This window comes from Kogia breviceps, chromosome 4 (genome assembly GCF_026419965.1).
Source record: "Kogia breviceps isolate mKogBre1 chromosome 4, mKogBre1 haplotype 1, whole genome shotgun sequence".
NCBI lineage: Eukaryota > Metazoa > Chordata > Mammalia > Artiodactyla > Physeteridae > Kogia > Kogia breviceps.
The window spans coordinates 168,804,319-168,825,281 of record NC_081313.1 but is presented as its reverse complement, the minus strand read 5'-3'; the positions used below and the strand labels follow the sequence as shown (position 1 = coordinate 168,825,281).

The following is a 20,963-nucleotide window of genomic DNA, read 5'->3' as shown; positions in this document are numbered from 1 at the left end:
CTATTGCTGAACAGACAGGTTTCCAGAAGCTAGTTGAGCAAACAGTGGAAAAGGCCCGTGTAAGGTACTTTTTACCCTGTGAGCCTTCCCCACAGGTCAACCATCTTTAGAATGCTTTCAGCGTTTCTTGTGTACAATTATTGATTATCAAGGGTTAAGATTTAGGTATCTCAGGAAGGTCTTGGGTCCCTGGAGGGAATCTATTCCAGTGTTCCCTCTTTAATTAGGGAAGGTAAAAAATGTTGGATTTGTATACTTCTCTCACTGGCTCTCATTCCCCAATGCCCTGTCTCATTTCTCTCCTCTGGGAAGTAAAGATAAAGTGGATCCACTGATCCTTATTTGAAACCCTTGGAGCTGGGTGTGTTTTGGAATTCTAGCTTGAGAGGACATTCCACAGCACCTGCACTGGGGTCTGGGGCAGCACCTTGTAATTAAATGAAGAAAGATAAAAAAATGTCCTCACAGGTCAGTTTTGCCCCAAAATGAGTGTTCACACCACATTTGAGGAGAACACTTGGTTTTCAGACCTTTTTGGAATTGCAGGGTAAGGGTCTTGGCCCTGTCCCTTTTGTTGGCTGTGGTGAGGATGAAATGAAGTAATGCAGATAAAGCTCTTAGCTCCCTGCAGTGGGAACACTTGTTAAGTTGTTGGCTGCTGTTGCTGTCATCTTTGTTGCTATGCTCTTAAGAAATGAACATGATGTGTTGGTTTCTGCTGCACTGTGAAGTGAATCAGCCATGCACATACACATATCCCCTCCCTATTGGACCTTCCTTCCCCCCCCCTCACTTTCTCCCAAACCATTTTGATTATGACTTACTGCCTTCAGCCTCTTCCTTGTCCAATATTGCATGCATACCTGCCTTTTGACCTGAAGGGGCTGCTTTGATCATATCACTTCTTTGTTTAAAATTCCATTAATCGTTCATTGGTAATTCCAGAATCGAGTTCAAATTTAAAGGCATATAAGGTCTCCTCCATAGAGTCCTCTTTTCCCCCTTTCACTGTGATCTCCCATTTTTGTTTTACTGAAATGCTTTGGTGAGCATGCATCTTTAAAAATCTTAATTCACAGTTCTGATGCTGGAATATCCTACCTTCATCTCCCAGGTTTTCACAGTTATAGTTGTCCTTAAGGGTTCAGAACAAATCTCACTTTCACCTTGAAGTCTTAATCTCTTATCCATGGGACTGTCCCTTTTCTGAAATCTCCTGTGGCTTATGTTAACTTTTATTCACTTAGTGTTTTTCATTTATTGCTTTTATTGTATTTTTTCATGGTTGTATGTGATATTTCCAGTTGTATTGATTAAATACATACAGCTATATATATTTACGTCGATGTTTGTGGGTGGGGTGTCCACACATACATATACTCCAAGGGCCATAGATCATCCTTAGCAGATACTGAAGTATTGGAATTGTTTTCTTTGCCTTCTGTGTGGTGGAATTAAAGTAATGGTAACGAGGGAGGGCTACTTTATTGCTGTAAGAGTACTTTTTCTCATTCACAGCAGACTGTACCTTGTTTCATTCACTAATCATAAGATGAAGGTGTGTAAACTGACTTCTCTATCAGTTTGAAACTTTAGATAATGCCTCTATGTCCTAATTGTTTTAAATGTTTAAAGAGGACAAGCATATAATGTTGCTTAACATGAAAAATGTTATCAAGTGGAATAAAGACTGTTTATTGTTAAAGAAAATCAATTTGGGGGAATTTAATTGAAAACAAAAATATAAGTATTTTGAAACCATTCTTTACCCTGTGTTTCTTAACCATGATCTATGGAGTCAATTTTATTTAATTCTTGAGACCTGTAAAAAGACCTGTATAAAAAGACCTTGTTGGGCTTCCCTGGTGGCACAGTAGTTGAGAGTCCGCCTGCCAATGCAGGGGACACGGTTCGTGCCCCGGTCCGGGAAGATCCCACATGCCGCGGAGCCGCTAGGCCCGTGAGCCATGGCCGCTGAGCCTGTGCATCCGGAGCCTGTGTTCCGCAACGGGAGAGGCCACAACAGTGAGAGGCCCGCGTACTGCAAAATAAATAAAAAGACCTTGTTTTTTCCCTACTCTGAGTATACTAAAATTAAAGAAGATATGTTTAAGGACATTCTTCTCAATGTAAAGAAAGTATTTGCTAAAGTAAAATTCTCTTTCACATTAAGTTGCAGATACATAGTTGATATACCTTTCCCCTTATGCACTGTTAAATCCACATCCTAAATTTAAAGTATTTGAGTCCTCCACGGGACTATTTGTAAATGTTTTACATACTAGTCTTGAATAAACATTCAGTATTATACCAAAAAAGAAAAAAGAAAAGAAATGAACATGAAAGAGTGTCAACAAATATGTGAATGCCTACCCAGGGAAAGGTACTTTGTGTGTGCTTTTGTTGTAAATAAGCTACTGGAGGTGCTGGCTTTAATTTTTAGGTCGTGAGTTGGCGCTGATGGGAACAGGCAAATATTACCCCTTATGGTTTCTGTCATAATTTCAGTGCTAAGTGTAAATCATTTAAAAAATGTTTTAAACGTGCAGTTTTAAAGATAGTGTTAGGATTCATCATAATCTGTTGTAATCAGCATTTGAGAGCAGTAGTTTCTGGTAGAGGTTCAGATTTTCCTTACCTGGTACTAATTCATTTTATTTATTTATTTATTTATTTATTTTTGTATGCGGGCCTCTCATTGTTGTGGCCTCTCCCTTTGCGGAGCGCAGGCTCCAGACGTGCAGGCTCAGCGGCCATGGCTCATGGGCCCAGCCGCTCCGCGGCATGTGGGATCCTCCCAGACCGGGGCACGAACCCGCGTCCCCTGCTTCGGCAGGCGGATTCCCAACCACTGCGCCACCAGGGAAGCCCCCTAATTCATTTTAAATTGAGAAATAGTATGAGAGTTGAGAAGATAAGAAATTATATGTATAATCTATAATACTTATTCCACGTCAACATGCTAACCCCAATGCAATTGAAATTACAATTACCTTTGAGAGGTAATTGTAATACACACATTTTTTTATAGGAAAACTAAAAAATACAAAGCCGTTTAGGCTTCAGATTTGGGGGAATGGAAGAGGTATTATTTACCTTAACATTGTTCAAAACTAACCCCCCATTGTTTTTTGACTTGGAGCTTACCTTTCAGTGATTTGATATAAATATTTTCCTCATTCAACTGAATAATTTGTGTACCCATTTATCAAAACAGGATACTAGTTTGAAGGTTTAAAAGTGTTTATCCAATTCTGGCATAGCAAGTTAAACATAGCCTATAGCCTGCCTTTCCATTGGTTAATATGTTCTGGAAGTGTAATTAAAGTGTTCAGAAGCTAGAGGTTTTGGTGGCTTTCCAGTGATGGGAGGGTCTGCCAGCCAGTCTCCACTGAAAGGTAGTCTTAGGTCATTTTCATGCAACTTGTTTGGGGAAATTAACCACACTGTACCTCTGTTTAGGCTTTGTCCAGGGATCTGAAACCACTTTGCATTCTACATACTCAGACACAAGTGCTCAGCCCACCTGTGATTATGGTAAGTGTGGGCCCCTGGGAATTGGAGGGTGCGTGCTCTGCCTTCTTCTAGTGGCAGAGCAATCTGGTGTTTTATTAGTTGCCTTTAACTTTGCTGTCACACTGTCTTTTCCAAAGGCAAACTTGTGTGAAATGGTATGGTGGGCTCTTAAAATAGCCAGTGCTTCCCTTTGGGGAATTATGGGAAAGATGTCTGTTATTGAGCAAGCTGGAGTTCTTGGGGCTGTAAAAGATTTGTTCCTTTGACCCTTTGACATTTTGTTAGAAGTACCTGTGGTCTGTGACAAAGATCTGGCTTCAGAAAATCCCCTTGAGGGTCTGGGAAGGAGAACGGCCAATGAAAGTCCAAAGGATTGGTCTGAGCAGAAACCAAGGCACTAACTTAGCCCCAGGGTGGTGCATGAGACTCCAGTGTGGGTGAGGCTGCCTGTCTGAATCTAGCAGGCCTTTAGAGACACAGTCAGGCCAGCAGGCTCCTCACACACAGGGTTGAGAGAAGGTTTCTCATTGATTTCTCAACTCTGGACAGACACACTAAATCTCTAATTCAGAAGTATCCACCTGACAGGATCCATAGGTGGTCTGTTGGTGTCCTTTAGCAGCCCAGAACTGCCAGTAAAGCTGTCCTGTGATCTGTGACCCTAGTTGTCTGTCAAGAAGGAGCCCTCTTTAAAGTATTTTGCCTTGGTTACTGAGATGGGTTATTGGTTTTACTGCCAAGGTCTAGGGAAAGACTAAGCCTACACAGTCACATTCCCTCAGGAGTCACTGATTAAGTGGACATAAGTAAGCTCCCTGAAGACTTAGCAGATTGTCTCGGGGCAGGGAGAGGGGGAGACTTAAAATGTTCTGAAAATTGGGCTTCCCTGGTGGCGCAGTGGTTAAGAATCCACCTGCCAGTGCAGGGGACACGGGTTCGTGCCCTGGTCTGGGAAGATCCCACATGCCACGGAGCAGCTAAGCCCGTGCGCCACAACAGAGTAGCCCCCACTCGCCACAACTAGAGAAAGCCCACGTGCAGTAATGAAGACCCCTAATGCAGCCAAAAATAAATAAATTAATTAATTTTTACAAATACTTTAAAAAATGTTCTGAAAATGAGTAAGGAGGTATCAAGTAGTTCATAAATGAGGAGAAACTTGGTTTGCATGGCTTCTCTGTCCTGTCCTCCCTACCTCAACCCTTTTAATCAGACATAGTCCCACATTACACATCTTTTTTGAATTATTTTCCCTCAGGTTTATATATTCTGGGTACAGAGCATTTTATCAGATGTGCCATTTGCAAATATTTTCTCCCAGACTGGAGCTTATCTATTTATTCTCTTGACAGTGTCTTTTGAAGAATACAGATTCTTCATTTTGATGAAGTCCAATTCATCAGTCTTTTCTTTGTTTTTGTTTGTTTGTTTAAGTCTTTTGGCCGCATTACGCGGCATGTGGGATCATAGTTCCCTGACCAGGGATTAAACCTGTGCCCCCTGCATTGGCAGCACAGAGTCTTAACCACTGGACTGCCAGGGAAGTCCCAATTTTTCCTTTAATAGATCGTGATTTCTGGTGGTGTATCTATGAAATTTATGCTTAGCCCAAGGCCACAAAGATTTTCTCCTAAGTTTTCTTTTAGGTGTTTCATAGTCTTAGGTTTTACTTTTATTTTGTGATCCATTTTGAGTTAATATTTCTACCAGGTGTGCAGTATAGGTCAAGATTCTTTTTTACCTTTGTTGAAAATTAATTGAACATATACGTGTGGGTCTGTATCTGGCCTCTAATTCAGTTCCATTGATCTTTGAGTCTGAATTTCCTATAGTACCTTACTGTCTTGATCACTATAGTAAGTCCTGAAATTTGTAAATGTGAATCCTCCAGGTTTGTTCTTTTTCCAAAATTGACTTGGATATTATAGTTCCTTTGCTTTTGCATATAAATTTTAGAATCAGTTTGTCAATTTCTATTAAAATTCCTGCTGAGATTTTGAGTGGAATGGTCTTGAATCTATAGATTAGTTTGGGAGAATTGAAATCTTAACAGTATTAAGCCTTCCAGTACATGAACACAGTATGCCACTTCATTTGTTCAGGTCTTTGATTTCTTTCATTGGTGGTGTAGTTTTTTAAACACCGATCTTGCACACATTTTGTTAGATTTACAGCTAAGTATTTCATGTCTTTAGTGCTGTGGTATATGATAGTTTTCAAAAATTCAGTTTCCAGTTGTTCATTGCTGGTATGTAAAGATTTGATTTTTGCATATTGACCTTGTAATAAACCTTGCTAAGCTTACTTATTCACTAGTAACTCTTTTTTGTAGATTTTTTGGAGTAGTTTTTCATAGACAATCATATTGTGAAGCAATAGGAATATTTTTACTTTTCCTTCTGGCTCAGATTGCAAGAATAATATAACAGCAGTAAATAACATTTTGAAAAATGTTATTTTTTCATTTCAGGATCTTTCAAGATCTTTCATTTCAAGATCCCACCATTTTATATTTAACTTTTGTCAGCATAGTTACTTTAGGTAGTTGAATAACTAACTTACAGGTGGCTAGAATTGTGTCTACGGTTTTGTTTTGCTTACTGTTAGAAGCTTTCCTTGTGCAGCATAAGGCTTAGATTCTTTTTTGATGCCTATGTGATCTCACTGAGTAGGTTGGCTATAATCTGTTCTGATTAACTATTACCTTAAAGTTGAATGTTTACATTGTTTTCTTTTTTAAACTTATTTTAAATTTATTTATTTTTGGCTGCATTGGATCTTCGTTGTTGCGCACAGGCTTTCTCTCGTTGTGGTGCATGGGCTTCTCATTGCAGTGGCTTCTCTTGTTGTGGAGCCCGGGCTCTAGGTGTGTGGGCTCAGTAGTTGTGGCACACAGGCTTAGTTGCTCCGCAGCATGTGGGATCTTCCCAGACCAAGGATCGAACCTGTGTCCCCTGCATTGGCAGGCGGATTCTTTTTTTTTCTTTTTTTTTTTAACATCTTTATTGGAGTATAATTGCTTTACAATGGTGTGTTAGTTTCTGCTTTATAATAAAGTGAATCAGTTATACATATACATATGTTCCCATATCTCTTCCCTCTTGCATCTCCCTCCTTCCCACCCTCCCTATCCCACCCCTATAGGTGGTTACAAAGCATGGAGCTGATCTCCCTGTGCTATGCGGCTGCCTCCCACTAGCTATCTGTTTTATGTTTGGTAGTGTATATATGTCCATGCCACTCTCTCACTTTGTCACAGCTTACCCTTCCCCCTCCCCATATCCTCAAGTCCATTCTCTATTAGGTCTGTGTCTTTATTCCCGTCTTGCCCCTAGGTTCTTCATGACCTTTTTTTTTTTTTTTCCCCTTAGATTCCATATATATGTGTTAGCATACGGTATTTGTTTTTCTCTTTCTGACTTACTTCACCCTGTATGACAGACTAGGTCCATCCGGCAGGCGGATTCTTAACCACTGCGCCACCAGGGAAGTCCCTACATTGTTTTCTGCTTTTGCTCTTTATTGTTTACTACGACTGTCTCCTATTCTTTACTCTCTCTCTTTTTTTGTTGTTTACTTTTTAAAAGAAATTATATTCTTAAAATTCTCTTTTGTCAACTCTGGTATCATCTCTGGGTGGAAGTTAGTTCCGATGTTCTTTTGCAAGGGTCAGGTCTCAGGGAGTCGCCAAAGAACACAGTGTAGACAAAGATTCCCCCACCCCAACCCCAAAGGGACCTAGTTGGGGAGCCCATCAGGGAGTCTAGGTTCCTCTGGCCATAGCAAGTAGCTCATAGGGAGTGCTTGCCTGCCCCTGTCATAGGAGCCACCAACCTGTCCTTGTGTTCAGCGTTAATGCTCACTCCTGCTTCCTTTCCTTGTGCTTCTTTGCTCTGTTCTGGCACGTCCTCAGTAGCAGAAGCCTGGGGTCGGGCAGGGACATCCTATTCTGGCCTCACAAGCATAACCCTGATGGGTCTGCATTTGCCTCCCAGTCCTGTCTCTTTTTGAATAGCTAGTGTCCACTGTCCTGGTTGCAAAAGCCATGTGGCCAGGCTCTCGTTAGCTGCTGGGACTAAGTGCATTATTCCTTGTATGGTTCTGCCAGCCTCTCTTCTTGCCTGTAAGAACGCCTCTTTCACCACTCACTCCTTACAGGATGTACAGCTGCTGTCCCTTGCTGCTCTAATTATTTAGTGTCTCCTTTAACACACAGTGCTCTGGGCTTGAGGAGTGCCCAGGACTGCCAGCCTCTGTTCCATGTCCTCTGAGAATGATAATTGTCGAATAAACAAACGAATGAGAAGCCCTTGCTTCGGTTTCCCCAGCTGAAGAGGATTTTTGCTTTGTGAGTTCTAGCATGCCCACAGTTCATTAAATTAGTGTTCTTCTAAAGCTCCTTGCTGGTTTCCAGTGTCTCCCCATTCGTTTGTGCAGTGGATTGAGGAGGAGGAACCTGAGTGTAGGGTCTCAGCCTGCCGCCACTCCCCTTCATTCTGATTCATCTTCTCAGTGTATACAGTCTTGCTTTCCTGTGGCTGGATTCTGTTGTTCATCACACTGCCGTCTCACTGAGGTTGGTCCCCTGCCCTGGGATGAGCATGACCTGTCTGTCTGCAGAGTAGACAGTGTGGAGTAGCAGGTAACTCTGAGGTCTCACCCGAGGCACTGGAAAAGTGGTCACCTGTTCTCATGGACTCCCTTGGGAAAGAAACATGTCTGCTTGACTCAGAGGTCCCTCTTGGCTTTGTACTTTGTCAGTTTTCAGTGGCTTTATGTTTCTGAAGGAATGAATTTTTCTTATATGCTGTAATAAAATCCAAAGCATATTTAGTTTATAATCCAGATTGTTTTCTCAACAGCTTTTCTCAAGCTGGGAGTGGTGTTTTGTCTCCCTCTGCTTATGTGTTCCAGCACAGCACACTCACAATTCAAGTGTTTGGTGGTTCTCCCTGTTCAGACAGACATTTAAGGGACTAGGGCAGTCAGTTTCTCTGCTCCATATAGCTTTGTCGGGTGATTTGACTGATAAGATTTCAGAGTGGATATGAGCTCTGTGCTGAGCTTCTTGTACAGCACAGTTGGTGTAAGGCACTGGAAACTGCTCTCCTCCTCCTCTGATTGGTGCTTAAGCCAGGGGCAGGAGTAATCTTCTAATTCTGGCTTTTTAAGGAAGGCGTATAGGAGCCAAATTCCTTAGCTGAGAGTGTTAGGAATGGGAGGTTCCTTAAATAGCAGATGGTCAGAGCCACGAAAGGTCAGGTACCAGGGCAGCAGGTGGCCTGGGTCATTTATGTAGTGTTCTCAAGCTCAAGGCTTCTCAGTTAGGGAAGGTTCAATCTCCTGTAACTGCTCAGGTTCTAGGAATCATTGTCTTTGTGCCTGAATTAAACTCTTACTGTATTGTAAGCAATTATAGGTGTAATTGCTCTTTTACTTTTTGTAGGATATGGAACTTGGAGCTCTGGGACAAACAGAGGCAAGTATTATACCCATGATCATTCTCCTCTCCCTTGGGATTGAACTGGTTGAGTCTTTCTGCCACTGCCCAGCTTAGCCAAGGTTTCGGGGTGGGGGTTACCTTTGGGGGTCCCAGGTGCTCTGGAGCTGGCTACTCCTTCCCAGGAATCCTTATTAGTATGAACTAGGGCCCACCCAGCCTTAGATAGCTAAGATCCATTCTTGTCTCTGTGACTGAAGGTGTCCTTGTCTCTGTGTTTGTCTGTCTCTCCTCGCCCCCTCCATCTTGTCTTTCTGTCTCCCTCATTGCAGGCTACGAGAACTATGGTTATGGCTATGGCTATGGCCAGGATAACACCACCAACTATGGGTATGGTATGGCCACTTCAAACTCTTGGGAAATGCCTAGCTCTGACACAAATGCAAACCCTAGTGCCATGGGTAGTACCAGTGCTGATTCCGTTTTGTCCAGAATTAACCAACGCGTAGATATGGTGCCGCATTTGGAGACAGACATGATACAAGGAGGCGTGTACGGCTCAGGTGGAGAAAGGTGAGTGGCTACCTGCCTAGGGGCTGAGGCTCTGCAGGGTCACCTCCTGCCTGTTGCCCCTTGGCGTCTCCCTCTTCTGAACTGCCTCTTACGTCTGCTTTCTCCTTCTTTGCTCTGCTGTCGGGGCTTCCCAGAGACTGCTTGGGGTCCAGTGCACTTCCCTTCTTTGGCTTGTGTCCCCTCCTCCCCCCACCCTCCCCCATTGCCTGATGGTGAGCCTCTCTTGCAGCTTTTAGAGAGAGGAACAAGCCCAGACTGGGCTGGCTTCACTGTACTCTCCGAGTGGCTCTTCTCAGGGGCATTGTTAAATGGCTCTTCCCTCTGGAGACAGCCATTTGACATTCTTCAGATACTTTACATCCTGCACTCTGTCAGGGCAGAACAGATTGGGTTGGGTGTGAAGGGTGGGATGAACCCTTGGGGCTGACCACTGTGAGCTGGGCATCCCACATAAGGGACAAGGAAGATGTGGGCATGTCCTGGCCACCCTTCAGTGCCTTATAAACATGTACCTGTTGAGTCTCAGAAGTGCCCGTGAGGAACTGTTGACATCCTCACTTTGCAAATGGGGAAAGTGAAGCGCAGGCAGGTCACACCTCTTGCCCACAGGTACCCAGGAGTAAATAGTGGAGCTGGGCCTCCCACTCAGATCTGCCCTACCCCACAGCATCATGCTGTGGGCATTTGTCATTGTCTGAAATGGTGCTGGCCTAGAAGTTCTTGTGCCCTAGTGAGAGGTTTCAGTGAGGAGGGCACATGTATTTCTGGCACAGGATGGAGTGGAGTGGCCTAATGGCTCCAGCTGACAAATGGGAGAAAGCAGAGAGTAAGGAGGGGCCTGGCCAGGCACTGATGGGGCCAAGTGAGGCCCCAGGGGGCGGAGGGGTACCAAGGAGACTTTTGTTTGCATGGGCTCTGTAGCAAGCAAAAAGTGTTGGGGGATGCCCAGCACATGCCCTGCCTGACAGTCATAGTGCTTGGAGCTGAGGCTGCCAAATTGCTAGCGGGGGGTGGGTGGGGGTCTGTGGAGTTGGGCTGACATTGCTGCTGGTGCCAGCTGCCTGTGTACCTTCTTGTGGCAACCTGGAGCTGGAGAGCAGGGTTGAGGGATGGAGTGGCAATTGGGTAGCACTGGCCTCTTCTTCCATGCTGCTGGTGCTTCTTGACTACCCAACTTTGGCAAAGAGACATGTGGGGTCTGCGTCTGTGGGTTGCAGCCATGGTTAGAATGGCTCTCTCTGGTGCCCTGTCTTGCACAGGCAGAATGTTTGGCCTGCCTTCCCAGTTGCTAAGTAGGATATGATTCCCTGTCCTGGGCTCCAGGGTTGATAGCTCATAAGAACTCTTTTTTTTTTGTCCCTGGGCAAGGTCACATTGTCTTTCCTGGCAACATTCCGTGTTTTGTCTTCCTTTTTGTTTCGAGTGGTGATGGGTTTAGCAGTCTCTCATGGGTGTCATCAGCCCCAGTGGACAAACACTGATGTGCTGAACTGCCCATGTACTGCAGGATGCTGGGGTGCTTGGCTCTGCCCCTCGAGGAGCAACCTTGGATGTTGTGACTGCCGCAGACACATGCACGTTTCTTGTGGGCTGTGGGCTGTCTCTTCTCCTAACTGAGATCTACCTTACCCTAATAGTCCTTCTTAGGGTCCTCAAGCTGGTGTGGCCCACATGCAAGCTTGGGGACATCATCTGAGAGGCCCTTCTGGCTTCTAGAAGTCTGCTCCTGAGAGGCCTTTTAAATTGGCATTTCCAAACATTGATCCTCTGATGGGGATCAATGGGGTAGGTGCTGGAGTGGGTTTTCTGTCTCCATGATAGGGAGGTTTGGTAGCAGGCAGGAGCAGAAGGGTGATAGGACCTGAGGCCCTCCCTGATGCTTGCCACCTGCCTCTGCAGATATGATTCCTACGAGGCCTGTGACTCGAGGGCCGTCCTGAGTGAGCGTGATCTGTACCGGTCGGGCTATGACTACGGCGAGCTTGACCCTGAGATGGAAATGGCCTACGAGGGGCAGTATGATGCCTACCGCGACCAGTTCCGCATGCGTGGTGGCGACACCTTTGGCCCACGGGCTCAGGGCTGGGCCCGGGACTCCCGGAGTGGCCGGCCGATGGCCTCAGGCTATGGGCGCGTGTGGGAAGACCCCATGGGGGCCCGGGGCCAGTGCATGCCTGGTGCCTCCCGGCTGCCCTCCCTCTTCTCCCAGAACATCATCCCTGAGTACGGCATGTTCCAGGGCATGCGTGGCGGGGGCACCTTCCCGGGTGGCTCCCGCTTTGGCTTTGGGTTTGGCAATGGCATGAAACAGATGAGGCGGACCTGGAAGACCTGGACCACAGCTGACTTTCGGGTGAGTGGAGGAGGCCTTCCTGTTTTGTGACTGAGCAGAGCGAGGGCCCTGGAGCCATCCACCCTGACCCTGCTCCCTCTTTCTGACCCAGACCAAGAAAAAGAAGAGAAAGCAATGTGGCAGTCCCGACGAGCCCGACAGCAAAGCCACCCGGACGGACTGCTCCGATAACAGTGATTCAGACAATGGTGAGCCCAGGCACTGGCATGACTCTTGCCCTTTGCCCCTTGGGGCTCCTGGGCTGAGCTTGCTTCCTTTTACCTTTCAGACGAGGGCACTGAGGGGGAAGCTGCAGAGGGCACTGAAGGTGCTGAGGCTGTGGAGAAGGGCTTCAGAGCAGTAAGTGGCCCCAGCTCTGCATTCTTTCTGTCTGTAGGTGAGGCCTGTGAACAGTGGGCTGCCTGAGTCATCTCTGCATGCACACATGACTAGTACAAGGAGGTGGAGGTCTGGTAGAGAGCACAAGCTGCTGGCAAGCTGCCTAACCAGAGGTTGGATTTCCTTATCAGAAAAATGGCAGAGCGGGCCCTCTGTGCAAGGGCTGTTGGGAGGATGTGAGGCTCCTGTCTCAGTGCCTGGCCTGGAACAGGGCCTTGTCATTTACAGCTGTTATGAACAGCTATACATACTTTAACATTGAATTTTTGAAATTGTGTCTTAGGAAGGAGAAGACGAAGAGGGAAAAGAGGACGGGAAGGATGAAGGCAAAGAGGATGCAGAGAAAGGTGAGTCCTCTGAGTGGCCTGGGTGCTGGGGTGGCTCTTCCAGGTGCTTGTGGTGGGAGGGGTCCAGCCAAGGGCAGGGTTTTGGCAGAAATGTGTCCAGCTTGGATCCTCCCTTGTGTGGTTGGGTATGTACTGGTAGGGAGTAACCTCCCTCTTCACCCCCTTTCCACTCTGCCCCTAATCTTCCCAGACCGAGGCTGTGGGTGGCGATGGCCCCTGCCTAGTACCCTGGTTTTGCCTTCAGGTGGGGGCAGCAAGCAAAAGTGTGGGGGAACCCCAGGCACACCCCCTGCCCTCAGGCCCTTACTTAGTAACATGCAGTTCCGAGTCCTTAATGGCTGGTGTCCAAGCCGGGACCCTTGGTGCAGTTTTTATGGCTCTGGTTTGCGTGTCCTTTCCCTTAGCACCTCCACACTCCCTGTTGGGAGTCCCTGTCCCCCTGTTCAAGTGATGAGCGCCAGCAGGTACCTAACCGTAAATCCAGCCTCAGCATACTGTTGCCGCGGTGCCCAGTGTGAGGTGGGCAGGGCCATGCAAGCTTTGGGGCCTTTACCCTTGGAGGCTGCTCTTAGGCCCCAACTGAGGCCTTCCTGCATCCTGCCACCTGGGCCCCCTGAACTTGTGCCAGTGTTCCCACTAAGACAGCCTCTCTTTACCTTCCAGCCTCCTTGTGGCCCACTCTGCAGAGTGTAGATGTCCTGGAGAGTGGTAGGGTCAGCACGTGTCCTCCCCTCTTCAGGTCCTAGGCCAAAATCACTCCCTACCCATTCCAGGGTACCCAGCCCTGCTCACAGCCAGAGGCCTTGCTCGACAGCTGCTTTCAGAATGGACCCTCTGGAGTAGATGGTGGATGATCCAGCCAGAGACCACAAACTGGTAACTGTGCCCCTCTTGTTCCCACAGGGGCCCTGAGCACCCAGGATGAGAGTGGCCAGACCAAGCGCAAGTTGCAGGCAGGCAAAAAGAGCCAGGACAAGCAGAAAAAGCGGCAGCGAGACCGCATGGTGGAAAGGTAACCAGTTTCCCTCCACCCCTTTTCCTCTGCCTCGCTCTGGGGCTGCCTCGAGGAGAGCAGGGCCATAGCTCTGCTGCCTCACCGCCCTCTGGCCTCCCTTGGGAGCTGCCACCTGCTCGGCCGTGCATGGACCCTGCTTTCCGCCAGGCCCAGCTCCCAAGGCCTGATTCGTCCCTTGCCCCTCTGCGGCCCCCTGGCGACCGCTAGCGACTTTGGCCTGAGATCTGACACTGCTCACCACCGTTGCCCAGAAGCTCCAGCACTAGGTCACTCGGCGCACGAGCCCCGAGGTGCACTGGGGGCCTGATGCCCCTGCGGGAGGGGGCCAGCTCATCAGAGACTCAAGGTCCAAGGCGCCTGTGCCACCCCAGCTAGCTGCCAAGAGGCCGTCACCACGCTCAGGAGAGATGGCAGCACCTGTGGGCTGTGGCAGCCTCGGGCCTGCCCTCTGCCCTGCCCGCCGGCCCTGTCAGGCCGGGCCTGTCTGCGGCTGAGCCCTTCACGCCCCTTGGTCGGGTCTGTCTGCCCTCAGGGCTCCCGCACTGGCGCTTGCCTCCTCCTCCTCCGCCTCAGACTCTTGCTCTTGCTGGACCTTCCTCAGCCTCGCCGGCGCCTGGCCCCTGGGCTCTCCAGACAAAGCTGACCCCGTGGCCCAGATAAGGACGTCCGGCAGAGGTAGGGACCTGCCCCAAGGCCTCGGTGGCGGCTGGCCTCCTCCGCCCCTTGCCACGGCGGCCTGCTCCAGCCCAGGCCCCAGACCCCGGGCTTCTGCTGTGGACACGAGGCCCAGACAGAGCACCTCGCTCAGGTGACTCCAGGCTGCCCTCTGGCAGGCCGGGCGGGCGCCCTCCTTCCAGCTCAGACTGGTCTCTTCTCAGAAGAGGAAGATGAGGCAGCAGGTGCCCAGGCCTGCTTGCCTCCCATCCCTCCTGACACCACCCCCAAGCATTCTGAGCAAAGGATGGGCTGGGCCTTTCAGTCCCTCAGACCCCAGAAGGAAGATGCAGCACCTTTTCGGGCCCTGCCTCGGGACTGCGTACTCCACTCTGCACCTCAGGGCCACCTGGCTCACGCCAGGGCATCCTTCCTTCCGGTCCCCAGCTGGGCCAAGTACACAAGCTCCTGCCCAGCCTTGGTAGAGATGCCCTCCGGCAACCTTCCAGCGACTCCTTGCCTGTTGCAGCAGCTGCTGCCTCAGGCTTCAGCCTCCTGCCTACGGGAAGGAAGAGCTCCTCCCCTGTCCCCTACGTTGCAGTAACTGCAGCCTGCAGACGTTCTGTCCCTCTCTACTCCCAACCCCACTGGTCCTAGCCTGTCCCCCTGCTGGGACCGTACTTCACAGGCCCATGAGCAAGGCCTGTTTCAGGGCTCGCACCTGGGTTGGGTGAGGCAGCAGCACTGTTCCCTGGGACTCTCTTGGTCTCAGTCCCTCATTTCCCTCCTGTGGCAGGATCCAGTTTGTGTGTTCTCTCTGCAAATACCGGACCTTTTACGAGGATGAGATGACCAGCCACCTCGACAGCAAGTTTCACAAGGAACACTTTAAGTACGTAGGCACCAAGCTTCCGAAGCAGACAGCTGACTTTCTGCAGGTGAGCCTTGGAGTGGTACAGCTGCTTTTCCCTCAGGACATAGAGCAGCCCACACAAACCTTAATATCTCCTTGGGATCTCCGGCAGGACTACGTTGCTAACAAGACCAAGAAGACAGAGGAGCTCCGAAAAACTGTGGAGGACCTTGATGGTCTGATCCAGCAGATCTACAGAGACCAAGATCTGACCCAAGGTGAGGAGGTTCCATCCCAGTCCTATCAGGCAGGGTCTCAGCCTTCCCTCCTCTGGTTCTCAGAGTGGGGTCACAACACCCCTCTGTTCCCCCAGGGAGGGTCACTGAGAACACCCTCAGGCCCACGTGGAAGTGGCAGGGTGAGGTGAGGAGCTGGTCTGCTGTTCTCCCCCAACTCCTGGGTGTTTCTTAGGTGCCTGGGACCAGTGGCAACTCCCCTCCTTCTCCCCTCTACAGAAATTGCCATGGAACATTTTGTGAAGAAGGTAGAGGCAGCCCACTGTGCAGCCTGTGACCTCTTCATTCCCATGCAGTTTGGGATCATTCAGAAGCACCTCAAGACCATGGATCACAACCGGAACCGCAGGGTGAGTGGCCACCAGTGCCCTCCCACCAGCCTGTGGGTTGACTGGGGGAGGTCCTGGGGGTATAACCCCTGCTTGCCCATGAGAAACTGCAGGGACTGCAGGGCGCAAGAAGATGTAGACATTTCCAGCCCACTTCAGTCAGCAAAGCTACAGAGAGAGGGGTGGGAGATGGGGACTCTGCCTGGCAGGTGGTAGCATCAGAGCTAGACCTTAAGAAGTAAGGTCTGTGGGATATGGGGATCTCCATTTGCATATGGGTCAATGGCCACATTAGGTTCAGAAACCAAACAGGGAGAAGAAGTGTATGGTGCAAGTGTTGTTGGAGGAGGTATTGGACACAAGGTTCACAGGGGCTGGGCTGAGGGGCCTGATCTTGCTCCTATAGGCAGCAAAGCTTTTAGGTGGGGGACCAGTAGGATTAGAGTTGGTGTTGGACTAGAGACTTCGGGCACCTGTTGTGGGAGGGAGGTTGGGGATCAAGGAAGGGCTGCTGCAGCATCAAACCAGAGGTATGCCTCCACCTTAGAGATGAAGAGACAGGCAGGGTAGAAGAGGTGTTTAAGGAAGTGAACAGGAGGTTGGCATGAGGGAGTGACCAGAAGTCTGGGATGTCACAGATTTCTACCTTAACTGGTGGACAGTGGTGCTGCTATGATGGGGAGGGCGGTATATGGTACAGGGAAAGGAGCGAGTGTGGCAAGAAATTGAAAAAATTCTGTCCTGAATTCCAGTGTATTCCCAGTGCCTAGCACAGAAGCCAGAGTAGGTGGGTTTTTTTTTTTTTCGTTGAATGGGTGACATCCTAGGTTAGAGGTGTCTGTTAGAGATCAAGTGAGGGTGGTGGGGCTTTGCAGTAGGGAAAGAGCTGAGAGGCTCAGGACCCGGTCTGGGCTAGAAAGAGAGTCTTGGCTGCCATCACCCTGGAGGAGGCTGATGGGATTTATGAGCAGATAATAGCAGCAAAATGGTGTAAGAAATAGCATTTCTCAACCTTTTTCCAAGCCCATCAGATTTATCGCTGGTCTTTCTCAGTGCAATGATTCTCAACAGTGGGATGGGTTTAGAGATCTGGCTTGGGTGGTTGAGGAGATTTGGGATTGGCATATGCAACTGAGAGAGATGGAAAGATAAGGAAAATGTCTGTTGGCTTTGGCAACAGAGAAGCTGTAGGGATCTTGCCAAGGTGAGATTCTTGGGTTGGGAGCTTATAAAAGGGGTATACTAAAAGAGAACAGAGAGCAGATTGTAGAGGAGGGACAGTGCATGGTATTAAAACTTGAAAAATCTGGGTGAAATGAATGATAGCTAGCAAAAAATAAACTCAAAACTGATTCTAAAGCAAGTTGAAAAAAAAAAGAACAGCTGTAACGACCAACAGCTGTAGGAGGGGATTGGAAGGGTGATAAAAGTTACTTTGAAGACACCAGAAGTAGTTAGTTTATAGAGATAGTTTCAATATAAACACTATATTTTTAAAAATTCCAGACTTAGAAGTGAATAAAAAGCTTCTAATTAGTAGTTTGGTGACAGCTTTTTTGATATACAATTCACATACCATACGGTTCATCCATGTAAGGTGTACAAGTCAGTAGTTTTTAATAATATTCACAGTTGTGCAGCTATCAGCACAGTCAATTATAGAACCTTTTCATCACCTCAAAAAGAAACCCATATCCTTTAGCTATCACTCTCCAACCCCTATGCTCCCCCAGCCTTAGGTGACCACTGATCTACTGTCTCCATGTATTTGCTTATTCTGAACATTTCATAAAAATGCAGTCACATAGTATGTTGTTTTCTGTGATCGGCTTCTTCAATTTAGTGTGTGTTTAATGTTCTTCCATATTGTAGTATGTATCAGAACTTCATTCCTTTGTATGACCTAAAAATATTCTCTTGTATGGACACATACCTCATTTGGTTTATTCATTCTTTAGAATTTGGATTGTTTCTACCTCTTGGCTATTATGGATAATTCTGTTATGATGCAAGTTTTTGTGTGGACATGTATTATCATTTCTTTTAGACAGGAGTGGAATATCTGGGTCAAACAATAACATTTTAACTTCTTGAGGAACTGCCAGATTGCTTTCCAAAGTGGCTGTACCATTTTATATCCCCATCAGCAATATATGAGAGTTCTGATTTATTCGTATCTCACCAACACTAGTTATAATCTTTTTGATTCCAGCCATTCTAGTGGGAGTGCAGTGGTATCTGTTGTATTTTTCATTTTCATTTCCCTGGTAACTAATGATGTTGAGCATCTTTTCAGCGGCTTGTTGGCCATCTGTCTACATTCTTAGAGGTGAAGAAATGTCTGTTCAGATACTTTATTTTTTAATTGTGTGGTCTTTTTGAGTTAAGGGGTTCTTTATATATTCTAGATACAAGTCCCTTATCAGGCATATGATTTGCAAATATTTTCTCCCATTCTGTGGGTTGGTTTTTTTTCACCTTCTTGATGTGTCTTTGCAGCACAAAAGTTTAATTTTGATGAAATCCAGTTTATCTGTTTTTTTTTCTTTTGCTCCTGTGCTTGGGGTATCACATCTAAGAATCCATTGTCAAATAAAAGATCACAAAGATTTACCCCCTTTTTAAATTTTATTTATTTATTTATTTATTTTTGGCTGCGTTGGGTCTTCATTGCTGCTCGCGGACTTTCTTTAGTTGCAGTGAGCGGGGGCTAGCTACTCTTTGTTGCGGTGCACAGGCTTCTCATTGCGGTGGCTTCTCGTTGCAGAGCACGGGCTCTAGGCACATGGGCTTCAGTAGTTGTGGTGCACAGGCTTGTAGTTGTGGCTCGCGGGCACTAGAGCACAGGCTTAGTAGTTGTGGCACACGGGCTTAGTTGCTCCGCGACATGTGGGATCTTCCCAGACCAGGGCTCAAACCTGTGTCCCCTGCATTGGCAGGTGGATTCTTAACCTGCGCCACCAGGGAAGCTCCCCTATGTTTTCTTACAATAAAAATTTTACAGTTTCAGCTCCTATAATTTGGATCTTTAATGCATTTTAGTTAATTTTTGTATATGGTATAAGGTAAGGTTCAACTTCATTCTATTCCATGTGATTTTCCAGTTGTCCCAGCACCATTTGTAGAAGGAACTATTTTTTTCCCTGTGACTGTTTTTTCCCATTTTGCCTATGGCAGCCTTGTCAAAAGTCAGTTGACCAAAGCTACATGGATTTATTTCTGGACTCTTTATTCTTTTGTTCTCTATATTTATTCTTATGCCATTACCACACTGTAACTTCATAGTAAGATTTAGAAATGGAAAGTGTGACTCCTCCAACTTTTGTTCCTTTTTTCTCAAGATTGTTCCTTGAGCTTCCAAGGATTTTAGGACCAGCATGTCAGTTTCTACAAAGAAGCCAGCTGGTATTCTGATAGGACGATATTCAATTTCTCTATCAATTTGAAGAGTATTGCCATCTCAGCAGTATTAAGTCTTCCAGTCTATATAAATATGGGGTGTCTTTGCATTTATTTAGATATTCTTTAATTTCTTTCAACATTGTTTTATAGTTTCCAGTGTATAAGTTTTACACTTTTGGGGTTCTTAATTTATTCCTAAGTATTTTATTCTTTTGATACTATTATAAATGGAATTGTGTTCTTTAATTCCATTTCTGGTTGTTCTTTGTATGTGTATCAAAATACAGTTGATTTTTGTATGTTGATATTTTATCCCATAACCTCACTGAAGTTATTAATTCTAATAGTTTTTTTAGTGGATTCCTTAGCATTTCCTATATATAAGATCAGTCATCTGCAAACAGAGATAGTTTAACTACTTCCTTTCCAATCTGGATGCTGTTGAATATATTTTTTTCTTCTTTAATTGCCCTGGCTAGAACATCCAACACAATTTTGAAGAGAAGAATCTTCTTGTTCCTGATCTTGGTAGGGGAGGAAGCATCGGTCTTTGACCATTAAGTATGATGTTAGCTGTGGATTTTTCATAGGTGCCCTTTATCTGGTTGCTGAATTCCCTTCTATTCGTATCTTGTTGAGTGTTTTTATTCTGGAAGGGTATTGGATTTTGTCAAATGCTTTTTATGTATTTATTGAGATGCTCATGTGGTTTTTGTTTTTTATTCTATTGGTATGGTATATTACATTGACTTGCGTTGTTAAGCCATTCTTGGTGTTCCTGGGAAAAATCCTACTTGGTCATGGTGTATAATTTTTTTATATGTTGTTGGATTGGCTTTCCTGATGTTTTGTTGAGAATTATTGCATCTGTATTCATAAGAGATAATTCACCTGTGTTTTTTTGTGATGTCTTTGGTTTTGGTATCAAAGTAATACTGGCCTCAAAAAATGAGTTGGGAAGTTTTCCCTCCTGTTGTTTAGAAGTATGTGAAGAATTGGTATTAAATTGGTAGAATTTGCCCCTGAAGCCATCTGGACCTGGGCTTTTCTTTGTGGGTAGCTGCTTTTTTTTCATTGCTAATTCTATTTCTTTACTTGTTATTGGCCTGTTTAGATTTTCTATTTCTTCTTCTTCTTTCTTTGGCTGCGCCACTCATCTTTCAAGACCTTACTTCCCAGGCCAGGGATTGAACCTGGGCTCCGGCAGTGAAGGTGCCGAGTGGTCCTAACCACTGGAACACCAGGGAATTATTCCATTTCTTCTTGAGTCAGTTTCAGTAGTTTGTGTCTTTCTAGAAATATGTCCGTTTCATCTATTATCCAATTTATTAGCATACATTTATTTCTAGTGTTCCATTATAATCCCTTTTATTTCTGTAATGTCAGTAGTCACCTTTCATTTTTGACTGCTGTAATTTGAGTCTTGTTTTTTTCTTGGTCAGTCTTGTTAAGGTTTGTTAGTTTTGTTGATCTTTAAAAAGAACAAACTTATGGCTTCATTGATTTTTTTTTTTTCCTCTTCTGTTTTTCTGTTCTCTGTTTCATTAATTTCTACTCTAATATTTGCTTGCTTACGGTTTTTTCTATTTTAATGTAGGCATTTATAGCTATAATTTTTTCTCTGAGTACTGCTTTCACTGTATCCCATAACTTTTGGCATGTCACGTCCTCATTTTCACTCAAATTATATTCTAATTTCCCTCTGATTTGTTTTTCTTAGACCCACTAGTTATTCAGCAATGTGTCATTTAATTTTCACATATTTCTGAATTTCCCAAATTCCTTTGTTACTGATTTCTAATTTCAT

The 20,963-nt window shown here is 46.2% G+C and overlaps 1 protein-coding gene across 2 annotated transcripts in view; it reads left to right on the top strand.

The window, feature by feature from the left end:
• The window catches only part of AKAP8L (A-kinase anchoring protein 8 like), a 29,206-nt gene that overhangs the window by 3,839 nt on the left and 4,404 nt on the right, over window positions 1–20,963 (top strand). The window contains exons 2-13 of one of the 2 annotated variants that reach the window (XM_059063223.2): window positions 3,463–3,537; window positions 8,963–8,995; window positions 9,289–9,346; window positions 9,449–9,529; window positions 11,429–11,882; window positions 11,974–12,070; window positions 12,151–12,221; window positions 12,544–12,607; window positions 13,511–13,619; window positions 15,073–15,214; window positions 15,302–15,407; window positions 15,645–15,775. In XM_059063223.2, the coding sequence (XP_058919206.1) occupies window positions 3,463–3,537; window positions 8,963–8,995; window positions 9,289–9,346; window positions 9,449–9,529; window positions 11,429–11,882; window positions 11,974–12,070; window positions 12,151–12,221; window positions 12,544–12,607; window positions 13,511–13,619; window positions 15,073–15,214; window positions 15,302–15,407; window positions 15,645–15,775 (1,421 nt within the window). Of the gene's footprint in view, window positions 1–3,462; window positions 3,538–8,962; window positions 8,996–9,288; window positions 9,530–11,428; window positions 11,883–11,973; window positions 12,071–12,150; window positions 12,222–12,543; window positions 12,608–13,510; window positions 13,620–15,072; window positions 15,215–15,301; window positions 15,408–15,644; window positions 15,776–20,963 lie in introns of both variants that reach the window. The other variant, XM_059063222.2, reaches the window with a different exon arrangement.